The sequence below is a fragment of the Pinus tabuliformis genome, chromosome 2_2 (genome assembly GCF_031772625.1).
Source record: "Pinus tabuliformis cultivar Carrire ecotype Pingquan chromosome 2_2, CPIR1, whole genome shotgun sequence".
Classification (NCBI taxonomy): Eukaryota; Viridiplantae; Streptophyta; class Pinopsida; order Pinales; family Pinaceae; genus Pinus; species Pinus tabuliformis.
The window spans coordinates 544,176,721-544,201,225 of NC_142300.1; the positions used below are offsets into that span (position 1 = coordinate 544,176,721).

Below are 24,505 nucleotides of genomic sequence, written 5' to 3' on the forward strand. Positions count from 1 at the left end.
TAGTATAGGAATCCCCCCTTCAAGATGTGGAATCTGATTATCAAATTCTTGAAATGATTTTGCATTGGCGAATCTCTCCAAGCGATCAAGTCGTCGCTCAACAACATTGTCAGTTTTGGATGATTCAAGAAAAATTACATCTCTAGATACAACAAACTTTTTATTGACTTCATCATAGAGGTGGTATGCTTTCGAGGTGTTTGAATACCCCAAGAAGATACACTTACGACTTCTTGCACCAAGTTTGTTTCTATGTACCTTTGGTATCAAGTCATAACAGGTGGAACCAAAGACCTTGAGATGTTTTACCGAAGGAACGTGTCCATACCACATTTCATATGGAGTCTTGTTTCTAATAGGATTAGATGGACATCTATTCTTTATATATGCAGCACATAGAACAACATCAGCCCAAAACATTATCTTTACATTTTTGAAGAAGAGCATGGAGCGTACCATATTTAAGATTGTCTTATTCATTCTTTCAGCTACACCATTCTGTTGGGGATTATAAGGTACAATTGTTTGATGTTTGATCCCATGTTGGCGAAGATAGTTTTCAAATTCATTTGATGTGCATTCTTTTCCATTATCAGTGCGAATAGACCCAATATGAGATTGTGCATCATTTTCAATCCATTTATGAAAGTTCTTGAATGTTTGAAAAGCATCAGATTTGTTCTTCAATAAATAAACCCAACACATTCTGGTGTAGTCATCAATAAATGTCATCATATATTTATTTTCATTTGCAAAAGGAACAGGCATTGGACCACATAAATCTGAATGAATGAGTTCAAGTTTTCTATGTGCTCTTGAATGTGAATCATGAAAAGATTGTTTGCTATGTTTTCCTAGAATGCAAGCATCACATTGCTTAAATTTCCTAGGAATTGTAGGCAAACCAACAACACCATTTTTCTTCAACAAGCGAAGGATGTCATAGTTCAAATGTCAAAGTCTAGCATGCCATAATAAACTTGAAGGAAGTGTACCTTCTTCATAATGAGAATTGTATGAGAAATGTTATGCATGAGCAGAGGTACCTTGTAGCTTGAGAAGCCTTTCTTCTTCTATTCCCCTCATGACAAGTGAGTGGTCAAATGCTTTTCTCACCTCAAGCCTGCCATCAAACATATGAATGGAGTGACCTTGGTAGCGGATGTGGACCAAGGAAAGCAAATTTCTCTTGAGCTGTGGGAGATATAGAACATGATGCAGAAGAAAGTCTGGAAGACCAGGCAATTTAAGCCTGATTGTGCCAAGCCCTGATGGCTTGATTTTTGATTGGTCTGCAAAGTATACTGCTCCATCAACATTGGCAGTAAATTCTTCAAAAAAATATTTTATATGAGTCATGTGGCAAGTTGCTCCTGAACCAAGCAACCAATCATTTTTCCAAGAAGCAAATGAAGCATTAAATAAATCTTCATTTACTCCAATATTACATTGTGCCACAATGTAGTGAGCGGATTCAGGTGCTTTACCTTTGTCTGTATCATCGGTTTTACCTTTCTGTTGGTTTCTTTGCTGCTCAATTTTGTCCCATGGTAACTTGCATGTAGAGGCATCATGTGATCCATTTCTTTTGCAGCGTATGCAGTGCAAATCTCTCTTTTCTCCTTGAGAGTGTCTACCCCCGCGCCCCCCCCCCCCTCCCCCACCTCTAAAATATCTTCCTCTTTCTCCTCGACCACCTCTTCCTCTTGAAGAATCTTGAGCAAGATGCTTTTCTTTATGAGCAAGGCACACAACCTCTTCAGAAGATTCAGGGGCTGTCTTCTTTCCAAAAGCTTTCTCTCTTTCAGCAAATTTTTTCATAAGAGAGTCAAAGGTAATGTCTTTAAGATTTCCATTTGCTTGCAATGACTCAAGGTAACTGGAGTAAGTAGGGTAAAGTGCCTTGAGAAAAGCGATAAGAGGAATATCCAAATCAATTTTAGTGGCTTGGATATCATGCATTATAGACTTTACTTCGGATGCAAGAGCAAGAGGATCATTATTTTGCAATTCAAGAGTGAAGAGTTTAATCATGAGTTGAACAACTTCAAGTGTAGAATGTGAGTCATAGAGTTCTTTCAGCTTTTGTAAGGCTTCGAAAGCAGTTGAAAATGGCGTAATATGGCGACTCACCTCTTCACTTATAGATGCTGCAATTAATGCATAGGCTTTGTTGTTCTTATTTTCCCAAATGGCGAGCTCTTTGTCTGATGTAGGTTGTTCTGGCTGTTTGTCTCCATCTCCAATGCACACTCCTTTCCACAACTCATTGAAAATGAGGGTGTGTTTTATCATCTGGGACCACTCAGGATAGTTCTCCTTGCCAGTGAGAACTATTCCCACAATGGATATGATTGAATGCATACTGTAACAAAAAAACTTCTGTTGCAAAATTTTACTCCTAATGGGAAAAATATAATTCTGATATGACAGGACAGCAAATTCAAATGTCAATTCACATTCAATATATGGTGAGTAACGGTGAATATATATGGCAGGCAGCATAAATATATGGCGAGTAACAAGGTAATACACAAAACTGTGTATCAAAAGTGTACCAACGTAATACCACTCCCGCAGCACTCCCTTTGCTTTATTGTGTTCAACAGAAATTAACCTTGAGGCCTCGTCTTGCAAATTTTCAATCTCATATCATATTTGGGAAACCGTGGGTAACCACACCAACCGACGGTCTTTAAAAAGAAACCACATTGTGATGATTGTATACATATGTAGGGAGAATGCACCATAAACAGACACCAGTGCAGTGATCCAAGGCAGCATCAATTCCTAAGGAGAGTGAGATTTATAGTAGCCACTTCACGGAATTCGCAAGGAGAATGGAGAGTGGATTAAGGTAGAGAATCAGAATAACATAGATAATTCAACGTATAATGTAGCAGAGGCACAGTATGTAGCAGAAAATGGTAGATTATAGGAACAACACCACGGTGATCAGCAAAAACATACAGACTTTCAACACACACGGTTACGGTCTTTGTCTCAAGAGGTTCGACAAAAATGACCAACTCTCGAGCTTCAACCGGAGTTATCCAAGAATCTGCATGTTATTTGTATTCCCATTGACTGGTGTACGCATGGACTTCATGTATTTTTCAGCACTCTTCCATGACCTTCACGTAGGGAATAGATAACAGAGGAGTATTGAATACCAAATGAGCCAGTGTACATTCAACCAGGGCATATGAACGAGCATTCATTCAATAATAATGAAACTTAGAATAGGTCTAAGTGGCAGAGGAGATGGAAGACACAGAGCTGACAGAGAGTGGCAGGAACAAATGAGGACAATGGCAGGAAATAGGAGTTACAAGGGAAGAAAAAACTATTTTTGGGAGCTGGCTCTGATACCATGTCAGGCCACGCAGTAACTCCTCAAAACAATTCATTGATTTCATTTAGGTTGGTGTTTATTATATACATGAGGGAGAGACTCTTCATTTCATCTCCCGGTGACTATTCATATTCTCCATTATTTATTTACATCAATTTCAATTATTCACCCAATCCTGATGAGTAGGTGTCAACAGGTAATCATTCTTATAGTGAGTTATTTGAGATGGGAAACCATGGTTCTTTATGAACTTTATGAATTAAGGCATGAAGAGTGTGAAAGGTGACATTGCAGTGAGAATGAAATTAATGAATTAAGACATGGAGAGTGTGAAAGGTGACATTGTAGTGAGAATTAATTTGGGGAGTAATTATTATTGTGTTAGGTGAATAATCTAATCCATATGAACAGACAAGGAAAATGCACTAGTTCTTGCATACAGATTGATGAAAACAAAAACATGTCATGAATTAGAGAACAAGATATGACTATTTCCAAAATAATTAAACTTGAAGTCTCAAATTTTCTGGTTCATTTTAGAACAATATATTGAAATTTAATCCAGACCTGCTTGATTTTCTGTGACAAAGTAAGAGAAAGAGTTGAGCAAACTATATCTACAAATATGTTTCAACATAATTTTGATTCACAAAATAGCGTTAATTGACGCAAACCACACACATATGCTACAGCAAGCAAGTTCTTTGTCAATCTCTCAATTGTTGAAGAAGAAGATGAATTGGGTGATCATGGCTCTTCATCAGGAAGGATATCTCTGTAAATATAATGCATCAAGGCCTGTAGCTCATCCCAGAGAACAACAGCAAATAATAGAATTAGTCAACTAGTCAAGGGACAAACCTGCAAAAAGTGGTAACATGTTCAGGCTCATGTAGTGAGGGCACACAGACTATACCGTCAAACCAAGACCTTAACCAACTGACAGGCTCAGTTGACCATGTACTGATTTTTTTGGTTCCAAAACCAATTCTGAAGTCATATACAGCACTAGATATTTAACTGCAGTATTAAGTAAAAAATATTATAATTGTTACCTTGAACACAGATGTTTGTAATAACAACCTCATTACTTTGTTCTGAAGAATCAAAAAAGTTTCTTTGATTAATACCGGGGATCGTGTACCCAAAGCAAGTTTATGAGCATGAAAATTTCTCCCCAGTGTGTACCCAAAGCAAGTTTATGAGCATGAAAATTTCTCCCCAGTTACATCAAAAGAGTACAGTTAAAGCTTCTTGATTTTCGAAAAGTGCACCAAAGTGTAAACCTAAATCTGATTCCAGAACCGTTATCGAATTCAACCTAGTTAATAGCAGAGAACAGGTCGGACAAGTAGTTGGAGAATGTGATTTTAATTTTATAAAAAAAATTATGTTTTTTTCATTGTGATTTTGTTTTTTTAATAAAATTATGTTTAGAAAAAACAGTTTTTAATTTAAATTTAATTTTAGAGAGTTTGGAAAAGGAGAAGAAAGTCACAAAATAACACAAAATTTATATACAATTAATTATTGATTAATTAAATTTGATGATTACAATGAACCAGCTGAGTGGTATTTAAATTTTTCAAGTAAACTCAAAATAATTTAACATGCACAGACTAAATTTGGACTTCTCCAAATATAAACTGAACAACCCTGTGAGTGGTATTTAAATTTTTTCAAGTAAACTCAAAATAACTTAACATACACACAAAATTTGCACTTCCCCATATATATAAACTGAACTCTCTGAATTTAACCAACTCTGAGTAATTACAATTTCCAACCAGACCATCATCCTTTTAGGGCATGTAATTACAATTTCCAACTAGACAATCGTCCTTTTTAATTAAAATTTGATTAGGTTCGGATCATATTATGAGAATTTTGTGAAGTTTTCTTCTCGAGTCAGTTTTGTCCGCATCTGCCAAGTTGAAATCGTTCCTTCTCCTAACAGCTCTCCCGGGACAGGAGTTCGAATCCCAAGCGATCCTCCATCCTCGACGCGGACGAGTCATTGGCTGCAGACAATGCTGTTTCCTCTTGAAACACGAATTTCAAACCGGAACTCTTAGAATGCAAAACAATGCCCATGCTTGCTCCAAATTCAGATAAGGGGTTGAAAGAAAAATAAAAATATAGGTTGATTAACTACCATTTATTAACCGACTAATAAACAACTCTAAAAGTCTAGAACGTTTCATTCTTTTCTGGTTAATGCCAAAGGGGTTCATTCTTCCTTTGAAGAAGAGTTATTTCAATTTTATTTACAACTTTTATAACATTATCTAAAACAACTTTTTTTTGGTAATGATAAGATGTATAATCGCATTTTCTGTATTAAATTTGAGGTAGTGATTTTTTTCTGAATAAGATTGAATTCAAATTCTCCTAAGAAGCTTTTATAATCCTACGCAACTTATATGTACAACCTGATTATAATGTGGTGTTTTGAAACCCAAACTCCCTGATAAAACCATTGAAAACCCTTGACAAGTTAAAGATGAGTTCCAAAGTCTATTACTAAATCTTTAAAACAACCATCGTTCCATCTTCTGATTCATGCAGACATGCTAGCCCTCTCCAAAACGTTGCTTGTTAATGGTGGAACAGTAGCTTGATAATGGTAAAAGAGTGGCGAAAGGCTCGACAAACTCTGAGAGAGATGTGGAAAACGTGGCATAAGAGGTGTCAGAAAGGAGACGGTTAGTTTGTCGTCCATTAATGTTATAATCAAGCACTTGAGCGAGTAACCCCTTTATTATTAAAATCTTGCTATTAATACAAATGATCCTTTCTTATAAAATGGGAAATCCAAAACTTGCCCTCGTAAACTGGATAGTAACCCATGAAGTTTTTCTGTTTTTTATTATTAAAATAGCAATACTGCCATGTTATTAGAGTGATAGCTGAAGTCTCAAACCAGAAAACTTGTTCTTCTATAAGATACGAATTGATGTTTTAAATCTCAAACTCATTAATCGAAGTGATGGTGCTATTAGAGTGATAGCTTTAATCTCAAACCGGAAAATTTGTTTTCTATAAGATACGAATTAATGTTTTAAATCTGAAACTCATTAGGGCTAATGGATGGTTTCAGTGTTAACGTTTTAAATCTCAAATTCATTATGGCTGATGGATGGTTTCAGTGTCTGGTTGGATTGATTCATTTTTAAAACATCTTGTTAATGATTTTATTTAAACTTTTTTGGTTTACTTTGAAATATTTTTTTAAATTCATTTTAAATTATCTATAATGAGAAATATTGAATACCATGTAAGCCAATTATTAATTTATGGTTTTACTTATTAATATTACTTTATTCTTATTTAATAGACAAAATAAAAAGAGAGTGAACCAATAATTAACATATTTATAGTTAGTAAAGCGACAACTAACACTTATATATAGAGTGAGTGAACCAACAAGTAACACACATTGATTTATCTAGCTAATTCAATCAACTCAGTAATATTGTTGGATTTTCACAATCATTTTATTGAGAATCGATCACGTGGACTAACTGTCACCCACGGATCCACCCTTGGACCACACAAAAAAGTGATGATAATAGTTTGGAAGTTTGCTTATGCGTGTCTATTTTGGTGTAATGGAAAACCCTCAACATGGTATCACAGGGTTGGATCTACCCCGGAACCACTCAAAAAGTAATGATAATGATTTGGAAGTTTACTAATATACCCCACTCTGCAATTCAAAAGTACCATTCAAAAAGATAATGATAATGGTTTGGAAATTTACTAATGCCTGGTTTTGGTGTAACAGAAAACACTCAATATTGTAATATTGTTAAAATAAACTAATTAGTCTCGCATGAGTTGGCTAAACTTAGAGAGTCAGTTCTGAATGTTGATGGTTGAGTGTTTGAGTGTTGAGTCAAGTTAAGTGATTGATGACTTTTAGTGTGTGGTTGCATGTGGTTGCATGTTAAAATATTTTAGGCAAGTCATTAGTTGGAAAAGGTTAAATACCCTTCACCAAGTTCATTGTAAGCATCGTGTTTTGTGTGATCAATAAAAGAGCTGCAGCTCGTGGATTTGTGTGTGAATTATTTGTTTTGATTTCTCTATCCTTCCAACAAATTGGTATGAGAAAAAAGTTTCAATAATCCAAAAAAGAAACAGAATGCAGTTTAGAAAGTCACAGTTTTTTTTGGTTAAGGGAGACGTGACTGACCTCTAGTTTACAGAGCCACCATATTTGTTACGCAGGCTCAGCGTCAGTCGTGCTATTGTGAAGAGCCCGCGAAAAAATATAGAGCAGAGTCGCAGCTGCTGTAAACCATCGTGTTTACCTTAAACTATCATTTCGTGTTATAGTACAGTTAGTGTTTGCCAGAACTCGGAGTCAACAGTTTTCATGTTTGAAATTGCCATAACTCGGAGTCAACGGTTTTCATGTTTGAGAGTCGAAAGGCATAGTCACTTACGATTTTAAATATTTTTCACATTATCATATGATTTTTGGAGGAGTGCTAAGAGTAATTTTTTTAAAATATTTTTTATATAAAAGATTTTTTATATTGAAAAATATTAAAGGTATTTTTTTAAATGTTTTTTTTAATAAAGAAATTTTTATAAAGTTTTTTTATAAAAGGAGGCTTTGCAAGTTTATAAAAAAAAAGAAATTTAGGGTTTCTGAAGAGAAGTCTTGAAGAAAGATGGCTTTCTCAAATTTCTAGCTCCAGTTCCTATTATTTACAGGGAAAGATTATGATGTATGGGTTATTAAGATGGCGACCATGTTGCAGGCTCATGATGTTTGGTATTATGTCTAACTTGGGTTTTCAAAACCTAAGAATGAAGCAGAAGCATTTGCTTAGATTAATGTAAAAAGGGAACAATGGAAGGTAGACAAAAAGAATAATGCACAAGTGTTGCAACTTATCCAGCAGGGAGTGGATTGAGCAGTGTTCCAGAAGATTATGATCACGTCTTCAACAAAGGAAGCATGGGATATTTTGGCTACAAACTATAAAGGTATGGCCAAAGTCAATATTGTTGAGTCGCAGAATACTAGGAGAGATTTTGAAAATCTGCAAATGAAGGAGACATAGGACATCGATTATTTCATAAATTGGGTCTTAACTATCATAAATCAATTAAAGATTTATGATGAAGAAATTAAAGATCAAACAATGGTTGAGAAGGTCCTCAAATCTTTGTCTACCAAATTTGATGTTGTGGTAGTAGCCATAGAAAAAGCCAAGGATTTGGCATCATTGACAATTGATGAGTTGATGGGATCACTTCTATCGCATGAGGCAAGGATAGACAAAAATAAGGATTTCACTTTAGAGATCGCCTTCAAAAGTCAAGTTTCTATTTCAAAAAATAGAAGTCGAGAAAGAAGTAGATTGAGAGGCAGAGGACAAGGTGGAAGATATGGTGGCCAGAGAGATGGCCGAGAAAAGCATGAACATGAAAGTGGAAGAAACTACAGAAACTTCAACAATAACCAAAGATTTGACAAATCGAAGGTGAGATGTTATTATTGCAGTAAATTTGGTCACTATGCTCATGATTGCGGGAAGAAGATAGTTGATCAAGGGAACTAGAAAGCTAATGTAACTACAAAGAGTACTAACTCCATGTTCCTAGCTTGCCATATCATGCATGAACCCTCTGCTAGTGTGTCGTTGTTAAAAAGTGGTTGCAGTAACCACATCACAGGCAACAAGAATTTGGTTGCGAATTTCGATTAATCTATGAAAACAGAGGTAAAGTTGGGGACTGATGAGACTTTGGAAGTAGATGGGAAAGGAGTGGTCAACATTTTGACCAAGCAGGGGGAGTCAAAGACAATCTCAGAGGTATATTGTGTTCTTAGTCACAAACATAATTTGATAAGTGTTGGTCAATTAACACAGAAAGGATACAGAGTTATCTTTCAAGGTCAAGAATGTGTTATATATGACAAGCCCCAAGAAAGCAACTGATAGAAAAGGTGCAGATGACAAGGAACAGACTCTTTCCTCTAATTATGAATTACAATGATCAGGTCAATTCTTTTATAGTTGCATGTTATGATGATTATTGGTTATGGCACTTTCGGTTTGGACACTTGCACTTTTCTGGTTTAAGATTGTTGCAGCAGAAACAGATGGTCAGAGGATTACCTCCCATCAAAGAACTTGCTAGTAATTGTGAGTGTTGCATCTTGGGAAAGAAACACCGTGAAATTTTTCCAAAGGGTGTTGCATACAGAGCAAAGCAACATCTTGAGCTAGTGCATACATACTTGTGTGGATCTATGAGGACACAGTCGATTGGTGGAAGTTGTTACTTCCTCACTTTCATTGATGATTATAGCAAAAAAATTACGGTTTACTTCTTGAAGCAGAAGTCTAAAACTTTTGCAAAGTTCAAGGAATTCAAAGCTTTAGTAGAAAACCAAAGTGATTGAAATATCAAGGTATTGAGGTCAAATCGTGGTGGAGAATATGACTCAAAGGAATTCCATGATTACTGCAAACAACATGGAATCAGAAGACAGTTTACAACCAGGTCCACACTGTAGCAAAATGGTGTAGCAGAGAGAAAGAACAGGACAATTATGAACATGGTAAGAAGCATGTTGAAAGGCAGAAACTTGTCTAATGAGTATTGGGCAAAAGCAGTTGCATGTGCTATTTATGTGATCAATAGATCTCCCCTACAAAGAGTATGATTAATAGAGTACCAAAATAAGCATGGTTACATATGTCTTGCAGCGTATCTCATCTCAGAGGATTTGGATGTGTAGCTTATGCAAATGTGCCTAAAGAGTGAAGAGGCAAATTGGATGATAAAAGTGAAAAATGCATATTTACTCATTATAGTGAGCAATCAAAAGCTTACAAATTGTATAACCCTGTCACAAAGAAGACCATAATTAGCAAAGATATTGTGTTCAAAGAACAAGAGTCATGGAATGGAATTGTAGATAAAATAATTGATGCACAAGTGTCATTGATGGAAGAAGATGATGTAGCAGAAAAGGAGCAGCAAGAATCACAGGTGAAGACACCAAACAAAGACACGCCAACAAGGACTCCAAGATTTTCAGAGTAGCATGGACCTTCAAGTAGATCAATAAATCGAGATTCTCCCAACAGTCAATTAGGTGATGAATCAAGCAATGGTAAGAGAAAGATGAGAAGTCTGAAAGATATTTATGATGATTTGGATGTTATTTCAAATTTTGCATTGTTTTCATTCCAACCTTCTTCGTTTGAATAAGAAATCAAAGATGAAAAATTGGTGCAAGCCATGGATGAAGAAATTGAAGCTATTGAAAAGAATGATACATCGGATTTGATTGATTTACCAAACGACAAAAATCTCATTGGTGTGAAGTGGGTGTACAAGACAAAGTTGAATGAGAAGGGTGAAATTGACAGATTTAGAGCAAGACTTGTAGCAAAAGGATTCTTGCAACAACGAGGAATAAACTTTGGAGAAATGTTTTCTTTGGTAGCCAGATTGGATACTGTAAGAGCATTTATAGCCACAACAACTCAAAACAAGTGGAAAGTATATCAGATGGATGTGAAATCAGCCTTCTTGAATGGAATCCTAGAAGAAGAAATTTATGTGCAGCAGCCTCCAAGTTATGAAGTTGAAGGTAATGAAGATAAAGTTTACAAGTTGAAGAAAGCGCTCTATGGACTGAAGCAAGTGCCTAGAGATTGGTATAGCAAAATCGATAGCTACATGATTAAGAATGGATTTTGCAGAAGCAACATTGAGCCTACCTTGTACACAAAGGTAAATGAGCATGGACATATTTTGGTTGTTTGCTTATATGTTGATGACATGATTTTTGCAAGTGATTTTGAGTTAGATGAATTTAAAGCATCCATGATGAAAGAATTTGAGATGACAGATCTTGGTCTCATGAAATGTTTTGTTGGCATAGAAGTTGAGCAATCTAAACAAGGAAATTTTATTTGTCAAAATAAATATTCCAAAGATTTGTTGAAAAGATTCAGGATGGAGAATTGCAAACATGTCCCTACACCAATTTGCAACAGGTACAAAGTTAAGCAAGGATGATGAAGGATCAGATGTTAATCCAACTCTATTCAAAAGATTGGTTGGAAGCCTCATGTATCTCACAACTACAAGATCGGATATCATGCAAGGAGTGAGTTTATTTCCAGAGTTATGGAGACTCCAAAAGACACGCATTGGAGTGTAGGAAAAATAATTCTGAGATACATAGCAGGAACTAGAGATTGTGGCATAATGTATGCAAGCACAGAAAATAAGGATTTGATTGGATACACAGTTTGCAGGAAGTTAGATGATAGGAAGAGCACTTATGGTTTTATGTTCCACCTTGGTTTAGGTGTGATTTCATGGGCATCTAAGAAGTAGCCCATTGTGACACTTTCATCAACAGAACTAGAATATGTAGCAGCAACATCAGCAGCATGTAAAGAAGTGTGGTTAAGAAGATTATTTGATGGACTCAAGAAAAACAACAAGGATCAACAATAATATATTGTGACAACACCTCAGCGATTGCACTATCCAATAATATTGTGTTTCAACAAAAGAGCAAGCATATTGATACTAGATATCACTTTATTAGAGTACTTATGAGCAATGGAGAAGTTCACTTGAAGCCTTGTAAATCTAGTGATCAATTGGTTGATATATTTACTAAGTCATTAGCAAAATACGTGGTTGAGTTCATATAAGAAATCTGGGTGTTGTAAGCCTAATTGAGACATAGACTAGCAGGCATGTTTGAGTTCTCATGAGTCATGTTTTAATTTAACAATCGTAATTAAGGGGGAGTGTTAAAATAAGTTAATTACTCCTGCATGAGGAGTTGGCTAAAATTAGAGAGTTAGTTAACTGAATGTTAAGGGTTGAGTGTTTGAGTGTTAAGTCAAGTCGAGTTAAGTGAAAGACAACTTTTAGTGTGTGGTTGTATGTGGCTGCATGCCAAGATATTTTGAGTCAAGTCGAGTTAAGTGATAGATGACTTTTAGTGTGTGGTTACATGTGGCTGCATGTCAAGATATTTTAAGCAAGTTGCTAGTTGGAAAAGGTTAAATACCCTTCACCGGATTCATTGTAATAATGATGTTTTATGTGATCAATAAAAGAGCCGCAGCTCGTGGATTTGTGTGTGAATTATTTGTTTTCTCTTCTCTGTCGTTCCAACAAATATTAATATGATGCATATACATCTTATCAATTTAAAAATGAGAAATTTTTGTTTACGTTTTATATGAAAAGAATGTAAGAGAAGCTTATCTTTACACCGAAGGTGTCTCTTTTGAATCAGTTAACTGCCTAAAATCATCTACCCTTTCATGTTCCATCGTACAATTGTCACTACTACTTTAGTTTTCGACCGTCCACTTGTCTACTACGAGTGTTTCGCATATTGAGTGACATGTGTTGTGTTCGATGGTACATCGATGATTTTGGAATCCTTGGCGTTTGTCCACTATTTTCCCCATTAAATTACATCTAATCCATTTTCAATTCCAAAGAGGTGCAACTGTCCCTCCTCAGTCTTAATGGCTACTTACCACATTCCTTATTCTCTCTGATTCGTCTACACCCTCCTTGCCCTCGTAGTTTACAAGTGGCAGGTTCAAACCCCACGGGGCCTCATTCATGGCCTAGCAGCGCTCGTCTTCGCCCAAGAACCGCTTCTCCTCCATTTCCATCCTACGGATCTCACAGGCTTGGAAGGGTGGAACTATTAGCGGCTTCTCCAGTTGGTGGTAGGGATGGCTTCGAAAGAATGGCCAGGGTTCGTATCAACGTACTCTTCTTTTCCATCAAAGAGCACTCGTCGTGACTTGGGATCCGCTGTAGAGCTTGTGTTCCCTTCATAGCCTATGACCCCAATGATGTGTGGGCTCTGCCGCTTCATCCACCCAACATGTGGTCGAACGATTGATTCTCCATAACTAGAATTACCAAGGTATTTATGCATCCATTAATGCTAGCGCAGGGTGCCAGAAACAGTAGCAGGCTATGCAGAAGGGGTGGAATTAATAATAATATTCTCATCATATCTGCCCTGGACATATTGTTTCTGCTTGACCATTATTCAATCTCTCAAGTTCGATGGCCCGTTAAAGAGAAGTAACTACAAATATTAAGCCACAAAATTATTAATATAAACAATATTTTTACTTATTAATATAAGTTTAAACATAAATATGTGCAGAGACATATCTATTGTAAAATGAAGCTGCAAAATTTTTTTTTTTTTTTTTACTTTTTAATTGAAAAATTACATGCGGATGGGTAGGATTTTAACTTTGAGTTAATAGTCTACATGGTATCACACTCCTATGGATGAAACAAGGAATTTAAAAACCTAATCAATATAATTTTCCTTTCGTAAATTATATGGATACGTTTTTCAATTTCTTAACCGTATGTCCATAGCCATGCCACATGTTACTACGACCCTAGGAATAGTTTCAATTCAAGTGTAACCTGAATTGTTTCAATTCACCTCATTGTGATCTCAATTTTCATGCAATGACCAAGTTCGCTACCTAGGTTTGGCGAAGTTCTATGGACGGAAAAACAAGCATGTTCTGTAGCTTGCTGAGGTTTAGTGTTATGTAGCTCACGAAATAAAGTTGTTTAAATATCTCACTCGGAAGGGGGTGGAAGGAGGGATTGATACTTTTCTTTACTATCAATGCAACTATGATATTATACAAACAAGAAAACAATAATAGTAGTATGACCATGGGGTCTAGGCCAGAAAAACAAAGTACAAAAATTCTTTCAAAAGTCTGATCATTTTTTTACAAAATTATTTGACACGAGGATATTCAATCCTTATAAAAGTATGATATTTTGTTTAAGGTTGGAAACAAAGATCCAATAATCCGCCCAAAGGCCTGAACTCATTCTATTCCAATACGAACTGTTTAGGGTAGAACCGTGAAAGTAACTTTTTGTTTAGTTTATTTATAATGGATTTCAGTGGTAGAAATAAATATCCAAACATTATTCCAATATTTCAATGACTTTATGTCATTATAAATAGAAGATTAATAAAATGGATGATATTTATTGGGATATATTTATTGTAGGGTAGATACGTTATAATATAATGTATGGTTAAACATTTTGAATTTGTTAAAATAAAATAGAGTAATAATTAATAAGCAATTATAATTAAATTAGGTTAGATTTATTTTAAGGTTAGATTTATTTTAACATTAGATTTATCAAGAGATTAGAGTTTATAAGGATAAAATATAATCCTTTCCATACTCAAAAAATCTAAAGTTAAAATTATCTAGAAACTTGGATAAATCCAAAGTTAGAATACTTCTAATAATATTAATAATAATTACACTGAAGGTGTTCCTTTTTGAAATTTGTCAGCTCAAGCATTGTCTACCTTTCGAAGGTGTTCCTTTTTGAAATTTGTCAGCTCAGGCATTGTCTACCCTTTTCATCTCCTTTTGACATATGTTTGTCTATTGTTTTCCTATTAAGTTACATCTGAATATAAAAAGTAATATGTTTTCAGTTCTGAAAAAGGTGCAACTAGCCATGCTCTACCTTAATGGCTACTTACCACCTTCATTATCCTTTTTATTCATCTACGCCCTCGTTTCCCTCATGGTCGACGATTCGTGGGTTCAAACCCCATGGGGTCTCATTCACACCCTCATGGCCCTCGCCTTCACCGAAGAACTACTCCTCCATTTCCTTTCGACAGATCCTGCGGGCTTGGAAGGGCACTACTAGTGGCTTTTCCAGGTGGTGGTAGGGATCAACCTAGCGACCACACTAGTGGAGGTAGCCTTCCTCCATACTTCCCTCGTGGCTCTGGTCCGTTCCACATCTGTTCTCCTCCAAGGGGTTTGGTTGATCCACATGGCGTTCTATCTCGGATTTCTTCCTTTCTCCCCCAGGGTTGCACTCTCACCCAGAACAATTACGTCGACTTCGTCAAATGAAAAAGTAGGGGCATGGCTACAAGGGCACTCAAAATGGCCATTTGTCATTTAGTGGGGATCTCTTCCTTGTACTTCTTACAACTTTGGGTATTTTGTTTTACTGCATTAGTACTAGAAATCAAAGTTACCTGCATATGAAGAGGAGTCCATATATCATCATCATGTCAAACTTACCCATGTACAGCACATCGTTAGGCTGTAGAGGGCTCACAATGCATGGCTTTCGCCCTCCTCCTCTGGTTGTTTTGGGTCAGAGGATTTCACACTTACTGGATTGGATTGCAGCTCTTTTTATTAGGTAATGAGATTTAATTATTTAAGTGCATTAAAAGTGTTTATAGACACAAAACTGATTATGTTATCCTCCGGAAAATTTGTAAGAAATGGTTGTAATATTAACAAGCAATCAGGATTAAGACACCTCATTTCTCAATCTAGATGTTTTTCAGGTAGAAATTCACTTACAAGTTATCTTCCTGATTGAACAAAGGCTAGCAATACAAGTTACTACTACCGACAGGAGGGAGATTGATTTTGACTTGCATTGTCTTGGTGTCGTCGGAGAGAGAAAGAAGTAACACATGGTTCTGGTTAAAGTTCTATGTCTTTGAGAGAACTTGTAGTTGTGGGTAAAGTTCTATGTTTTTGAGAGAACTCCTCTCGATATTATTATGTTCCATATTTATTAGGGTTGAGGCGCTTTGAGATACATTTAAATCATGGGGTTGTTTATTTTTTAAATTTTATTGTTATTATAGATTTATTTTATGTATTTTTTTAAGAGTATATAATTTGAAAAAAAAATGGTATTTAAAGAAATTTAATCTTTATATATTTTCTTTTTTTATATATAATTTTTAATTATTTATATTTTTTTTAGATTTTATAGAATGCACAATTTAAGTTTGTAATTTCAATAAATTTTTACTATATTTTAGACAAAATTAATGAAAATATACATAAAATGGATTAAAATATAAAATAGTGAGTGCAATCCAATTGTTTTAACTATAAAAATATAGTTATTTTAACTTCTTTATATAATAAGTACATATACAAAAGTCCCAGTTGATGTGTATCCCTACTAATGAGCAAGAAAGAGCCTCAGTTTTGAATTACTGTCAACTTGAACCATAAACATATTTTGTCCATCACTGGCACATCCAACCTGAGCGAGAAAGAGCGTCGATTTTGAATTACTGTCACTTGAACCATGAACATATTTTGTCCATCACTGGCACATCCAACCTAGGTCCATCACTGGCACATCCAACCTAGGTTTTGAATTACTGTCACTTGAACCATGAACATATTTTGTCCATCACTGGCACATCCAACCTACCATAGTTGACACAGACAACACTGATAACAACAATGAAATTGACATTGTTGATTTTCTAGGGATATCCAGAGAAACCATTGTGGAATTATGTTTAACTACCAATGCCACACATCTTACAGAACCAGAACCCTGAAACATAATAAAAAATAGATATAGAGTTATAAGCTAGAACATTACCTTCTCAAGCAATCTAGACATTGTAATAAGCTAGAGCATTGCCTTCTCAAACAAACTAGACATTGTAAATCAATTCATTGACCTGTCAAGTGTTGTCAATATCATCTTGTCAAGCCCAAGACTTAATTAGTTCATCCATCTTATCCTATAGCTCTTTCCCCATCTCTTTAGACATGTATGAATGCAAATGTCGTATTATTGCAATGAGTATAAGTGAATAAGCTATTATACAAATTATCTCCGCTTCTTAATTTTTAATAATCAAATGTAGTATGAGTATAAGTGAATAAGCTATTATACAAATTATCTCCGCTTCTTAATTTTTAATAATCAAATGTAGTTTGAATACAAAAGTATCCAACTCGCAAAAATCCGCAATCACTCAACTACAACCAACGAGACTTTGGAATAATATTATGTAATCTATTTTATCTTACCCATAGTATCGACAATCACGCAAAATAACACAAAAGCCACAATAATAGTTTGTCACGCACATCTTTCACAAACAAAACATGAATTATAATAATAAGTATACCATTGGCGAGTCACAAACACAATTTCTCAAAACAGGGTGAAATGTTAGCGTGTGAAATTGTGATTATTTTGAAATTCTATATTTAAAATTAAACAAGTTGTAAGATTTAGAGGTCTTTACATTATCAATTTTCTATGCATGTAAAGTTTTAGTTAAATAGATATTTGTTTGTCATAGATATGTTGAATGTAATTAATTCAATTATATTATTGGCGAGTCACAAACACGATTTCTCAAAACAGGGTGAAATATTAGCCTGTAAAATTGTGAAAATCGTGATTATTATTTTGAAATTCTATATTTAAAATTAAACAAGTTGCAAGATTTAGAAATTTTTACATTATAAATTTTCTGTGCATGTAAAGTTTTAGTTAAAATAGATATTTATTTGTCATAGTTATGTTGAATGTAATTAATTTAGTTATTTGTATTTTATAAATAAAAAATTATGATTATTTGTGTTATTAAAAGGTTTTTTTGAAATTTATGTGGCTGATTTCAGATTCTAAAATTAATCATAAGCCTATTTTTGGCCATATTATTGGGAAATAATCTTCCCAAATTTTTTATTTTTTAGTGTATCTGGAGCAATTACTAATTACTATATGTAAAATGTTAATGTAAAAAGATCAATGATGAGTCAATGAATTGTTTGTGTCTTTGAAAAGATAAGATGTTAATGTAAAAGAATTAATGATGAGTCAATGAATTGTTTGTGTCGTGCTGTGAAGTGTTAGCGCGACAACGGAGCGGTACATGAGAGCCTACGCAGAGAACATGCCTCAGTCTCGACCTCTTGATCCGGATTGTCACGTAAGTTTAGTTCGAGAGCAATTGATTTGATTAGAAATGCATAGTTGTATTTAATTATTTTTTATGTAGATAGTATAGGATGGATATCAGTGAAGTTCAAAATATATCAAAATCTACACTTTCATTGAACTTAAATTCGTTATTCCAAATGATATTTCCGATTCATGTTTATTCTCTCTCTAATATTCGGCAAACTAAATGATGCAGCATTGGCAAGAGGAAGTCAGAAAACTTACACAGCAACGTGATAGTCTAACCAATTCGATCAGGTTTGCAGTTCTTCCCGGCTTAATTATGTTGAAGGTAGCATTTTATCTGTAATTTAATTGCATAGATCCATTTTGAACTTAGATATCATAACCTCTGGAAAATAGGACTAAAATTATAACATTTACACTTTCATTTTCTTTCAATATACACCAACCTACCTTACTTAAAAAAAAATCCAAAGTCATTCCTAATTAGAAAAAATTGCTCTAATTCGAAAAATTAAAAAATATACATTGAAATTCAAATTAAAATATATATATGGAATTTCAATATGTACCTAAATTTTTAACGAAACAGGCCTTCAAATTTTAACAAATTCTTTCACATTTAGACTTGCCATATGGCCCAGAATGCAAATGCATACATCAATGACAGAAAAACGCAGAAACAACAGATAAACATGTGAAATATATGAAAACAATTGAATAAGCCTGTAAATGACCATATCTCTACATGGTGAGACATGAAAATATTGGGCAGGGAAAGTCCTCCATTATCGAAATGCTTTATGTTTTGGCATTTGTAAACCATTGCTGTTACGAGCCACCGTAACTATGCAACGGCTCACAATATTTCCAATATATTTGAAAACATGGGACTAAGTAAATATTTCCATAGTCAAATCTTGGTGGCAAAGGGTTAGTTGGTACGGCCAGGCACAACCTAGATATATTTGAATCTTAGATTCTTAAATTATAACTTAATCTTATAAGTCACATACAATTTAACCAAAAAAAATAATGTTGCATTCTTTTTTCAACGAAGGATTGGTGTGATTGTTCAGTAATTTTGCATTATGTGAATTTCAATTTTTTTTTTTTTAGGATTTAGCTAATCTGTCTCCAATTACTAGTTTTTTGGACAATGATGCATTCTTATTATTTATTCATGAAGATTATATGATTTTTTCCACCTTATTTTAGGATTAATCACATTAGTTGGTTCGAAACATTGACCCAATCCTGAAAATATGATTAATCCAAACGACATTTATCTAGACTATAAATCACAAAAATCTCAGATCAATCACATAGTGAGATAAACACTTTCGCTATCTTAAATATTTATTTGTAAAAAAATAAATACCAAATATATGAGATAATTGAGCCCGTTCATACTGTTAAGAATATTGGATCAGATGCATAACACATATTGATGCAAGGAGATCCGGGAGCACCACGTCTAACTCTTCATTTTAACATAGTTGTCTTTTGTGGGAGATCTCTCAGGCTATTTTAAAAAGCTAGAATTATTTATAGCAAATAATGACCGTAGTAAAGTAATTGTTGGTCATGGCTTTTAATTTTGTGTTTTTATGGGAATAAAATAATATTTAATGTATAAATAATAAATAATAAATAAATTATTAACTTATAATATGGTGTTGGACATTTGTCTCAACTACTAACTTATTATAATAAAAAAATCCAAATTCTAAATATAATATGCAAAGCAAATATTAAGCATCATACCCTAAGTCAATATTTAACTTACTTCTTGATACTTAATATTTGCCAAATATCCATATCTTCCAAGCCACTATATTAATAGTCAATAACTCCGTTCTCCACAAGGAATTAAAATATTTTCCATATCTTGCAAGTTCCGATCCGATCCCACCGTCTTCTCTTCACATCATCATTTTGTTCCCAAACTCAAAAGGCCACTTGTGCCCCCCAAACTCTGTGTTCGTAGTTATTTTACTATGACTTTAATAATAATAATATAATAGTTATAATAAAATTGTATTGTGGATAAATTTTAATTGGTAATTTTAGTGATATGAAGTATTATGTAAATTAAAAAATTCTCTCAAAATAAATTGGTTTATAGAGAGGAAGATAAGTTGTAGGCCCAAAAGTATAGTAGTAGCGGTATTAACCTGACCTAATTTCCCATTCATTTGGTTACCAAAAAATAAAATTAAATAAAAAATATTAAAAAAAATCATTTAAGTTAAATCATATATTAATGTATCATTTTATTTATGAATTGTTAAAGTGTATAATATAACCTGTGACCTCTTAAAATTTGATGAGGAGATATATATTCTTAATCATCAGATACAATTTAGCGGTGACAGGAATCTAATAACTAAAAAGAAATGTATAGACTTTTCCAGGAGGTATCCCTATTAAACACACATGGGCAGCAAGAGAATCTGAAGGATAAAACATGAGAATACATTTTTTATTAACAAGAGATATACATTTATAGTACATAGTTTGACCGTTCAGCTTCCACACTAACCCATTGAGGATTAGGTGTCCAACATTCCCCCCTTAGTCCGAAGGGTTATGTATGAGTCCAAGAAGAGAGTTGTAATACAAAATGTGAAAAAATGCATGGCAACACTAGGCTGAATGTGCTCTCTAAAATGTTGGTATAAAGGGCAGTGGTTTAAGAATGACCACCAACACTAGAATGCTTAGTGCAATTCCCGGAACTCTTCCAAAACTGGCAAGAAGCTGAAGTCTTCTGTTAGAGGAAGTGCTCCTATTGTTTTGAAGAGGGAAACCTTCAACTAATAGAGGGAGGTCTCACCCCGCATAAAAGGGAGAACTTCAACCTGAAAAGGGAAGTCTCAACCTGTGATGGTTTAAGGATGACCAACAATTCTGGAATGCTTAGTGCAATTCCTGGAACTCTTCCAAGTCTGGCAAGAAGATGAAGTCTTCTGCTAGAGGAAGTGTCCCCAATTCTATTCCTAGAATTCTTCCGAAACTGGCAAGAAGCTGAAGTCTTCTGCTAGAGGAAGTGTCCGAGATTACCAACTAAAGGCATGCTCAGGGGCATCTGTCTTTGGCTACAACTCTGAAACTGGTGTGGCAGGTTGTGGCTCAAGCTCGCTTGATGTGGCTTTGAAGCTTGTAGATGACCATCATTTCCCCCCCTGTCAGATACAAGGTGAGATGATGGAGAAAACTCAACTGCAAGACTGTTCAATACTCTGGAACAAGTTCTGACATATGATTGGAATATCTTCTTGGTTGTTGATGCCCATTGCCAAGAAGCAATCCATCCAAGATGAATCTTTGTTCTTGCAGGACGTTTGTTTCTGAAGCATCTGTATGAAGAATGGGTGGTTTTATGACAGTGCTTACATGGATGAAGATCAAAACAGTGATCTTTCAAATGGCCAACTCGGTCACAGTGTTGGCATTTCACAATCTGTTGTTGTTGTTGTGGAAGAGGAGTAGAATCTAGAACAGCTGGAGGTGAACTGTCATGAAGAATAGGTGAAGATGAATCATCCTCAAGAAATCCAGCAGTTTGAAATTGAATGGGCTTTGAGTAGTCTGGAATATGAAAGGACAAGTCCTTGTCATATCCAAGACCAGTTTTGTGCTTGTTATGGACAAGCTCTTCCCAAGGTTTGATGATGGGCTTGGGAAGTGCAAACTGAGTTTCTGCATCTGCATGTACAACTGTTGCTTTATTGGGCACTGGATCAGAATGAACTTGCTTCTTATGGGAGTCTATTTTAATGTTCTTAACAGAAGCAGGTTCAGAATGATGACTCCTTTGTTTTAATTCTTCTTGCTGTAGCTGAGTTTCGAGCTGCAAAAATTCTATCTTCTCTTGTGCATTTTGCAAACAAATTCTAATGTCAGCCAGAGAGGATTTGTTGATTGTTACTGTGTCATTAGTAGTAGACTGTATCAGAATTTTGAAAAACTCTAATACTTCATAAGTTTTCCCCATTTTCTTTAGTTTAAGAGTGCCAAGAAAAATGCAGAATAATGACAACTTTCTTAAGCATTTGAATTCTCTAGAAAGAAATATGTAGACACTTGCAACACGGTCGATATAAAACAATCTTGTCCCCTTTGAAATAATTCCCTTCCTAAATTTAATGGCTTCATATTTTGAGTATTTGAAGGAAATTGAAAGCACTTCAAGTTAGCACACTCTGGAATTTATACATGTGTTTGTCCTTTACTATATTGCAATGCTGAAAACAACAAGTAAAACACTCATAAATCTGAATTGTTGTTGCAAACAAATAGCAAACAATCTAGTGCATATAATGGTGCATATAACATTGATATCACCCCAACAATTAAAGCAATCTTCTCATTAGAATCTTCTGTGTCAGATCACCGAAGCATATCGCATGTCTCAAATTATTTGCACAATGGTCATGGGTTCAACGCATCAATAGTTCAATACAACACCATTCCAACACACGGTGACTGAAATGAACTGCTTGAAGGAGACATCATACGAAGACTGAAATGAATTGCTAATACATTGGATGCAAGCTGTAACAAAAACTTATGCTGCAAAGTTTTACTCTTAATGGGAGAAAATATAATTCTGATATCACTGGTCAACAAATTCAACTGGTCAGCAAATTCAACTGGACAGCAAATGTCAATACCCGAGACTACAAAACTATACATCGCACTGAACTGAGGTATATATAGCGCTTAACATTTGCTAATATATAAATAAGCAATTACAATTGTACAAGAATTAAGGGAAATACAAAGTGCAGCAGTTTCTGAAAGATAGATTTTCTTTCATGTCACACTCACAGATGAAGGGTCTCAACCTCAACGCATAACTGTTCAAAGTGCTTTAATTACATCATCCTTTAGTACAGATTAACAGGTTGATAATATGCATTATGAAATAATACATACCAGATACCAAAACCAACTCAATTAGTCACGCGCAGACTAGTAATAACTCAAATCAACTACCAGCTGTTATAGATCTCATTGTTCAGTATCTTCTCCTAACAGGACTCCTTGAGCGATGACCCCCACACGGTGACCTCCTACGAACAGTTTTGCATCTAAATGGACCATTGCTGAAGGCCCAATCAACATATATGTTTTGAGTCAATAATTTTGCTCCATTAAGATTCGTTATTGTAGCCTGAGCCTCCTTAAATATTTCATACTCAATTAAGGCATAGCTAACATAACCAGTTCACTTCAATTCAACTAGATCAGCATCATGTTATATCAATGCGTCAAAAGCCCAAAAATACGTCGGCATCTATAGCGATTTGCATTAAATTTCTAATACCCAGAACAGCGGCATGGTTCACACAGTAATTGCATAGACTGGAATCTCTTTTTGGAGAGACAGTGTAGTATTTGGGAATGAGACAGCGGAGCGGATAGGTGTGGGCTCCGAGGACAAACCTCGAGTTCAATCAACCGCAGAATAGGAAGATAATTCAAGCTTCAAGGCAGAAGAGGTGCTAGAAAAATATGAGAGAGTGAAGCATACTGAATACAAACTTAAAAATCCATTCATCAGGCAACTCAGGTGTTGGAATACTTTGATCTTTGTGAGAAGTATCCAGTTCCATGGTGAATGATTCGAGCCTACGTGCACCGAATGTTAGGTGACTGGTTCAGGATTTATCCAGATCTACGTCAGGAACTCAACAAACAGTCTAAGTTGACATTCGAGTGGCTTCGAGATATGGTGCATCAGCTGATGGAACGTGATATCAAACTCGTCCTTTGTCCATCAACACCATGTGAAAAGCTGATGTACAAAGCATCTTCCTGTTGAGTATTGGAACTGTTATTCGAATGATTCAAATGCTGCAAACCTCACCTGAAGTCTTTCCATGAGTGGGATGGACACTAACATCTGCAATGATGGACTCTAAGCATGGATGTTCACTCTTTCATATTGGGTTTATTCCTAAAACCTCCGTTTATTTACAGAGGCTATTAAAATGTCAGGCCAGGTAGTTCTCAGTTATCAGATGCAGGCGCTAAAAAACAACTATACAGAGCTGTAGTCATTCCTGAGATATCAGAACCGAGCACTTCTAAAAACATATCCCAGGCATGGGGCACTTGCCAGGAGTTAGAAGGTGGCAGTCTAAAGCCATCACTGAGAGGTAGCAGTCATTTTGAAATGGCAGAGGTGAGCAGTGTAAATGGAGCAGCGTAAATGTTTAAATGAATATGGACAACGCTGGTATATACCTCTATTGGAGCAGCATTAAACAACGGAGCTGTGTTAAACACTGACAGCAATTACTGAGTGTAAATATATGGGCAACG

General features: G+C 35.1%; 1 protein-coding gene across 1 annotated transcript in view; it reads left to right on the top strand.

Moving 5' to 3' along the window:
• Window positions 1–24,505, top strand: part of LOC149193773 (agamous-like MADS-box protein AGL5) — a 96,043-nt gene that overhangs the window by 17,369 nt on the left and 54,169 nt on the right. The window contains exons 2-3 of the mRNA XM_089404944.1: window positions 18,113–18,194; window positions 18,402–18,463. Of these exons, the coding sequence (XP_089261070.1) occupies window positions 18,113–18,194; window positions 18,402–18,463 (144 nt within the window). The remainder of the gene's footprint in view (window positions 1–18,112; window positions 18,195–18,401; window positions 18,464–24,505) is intronic.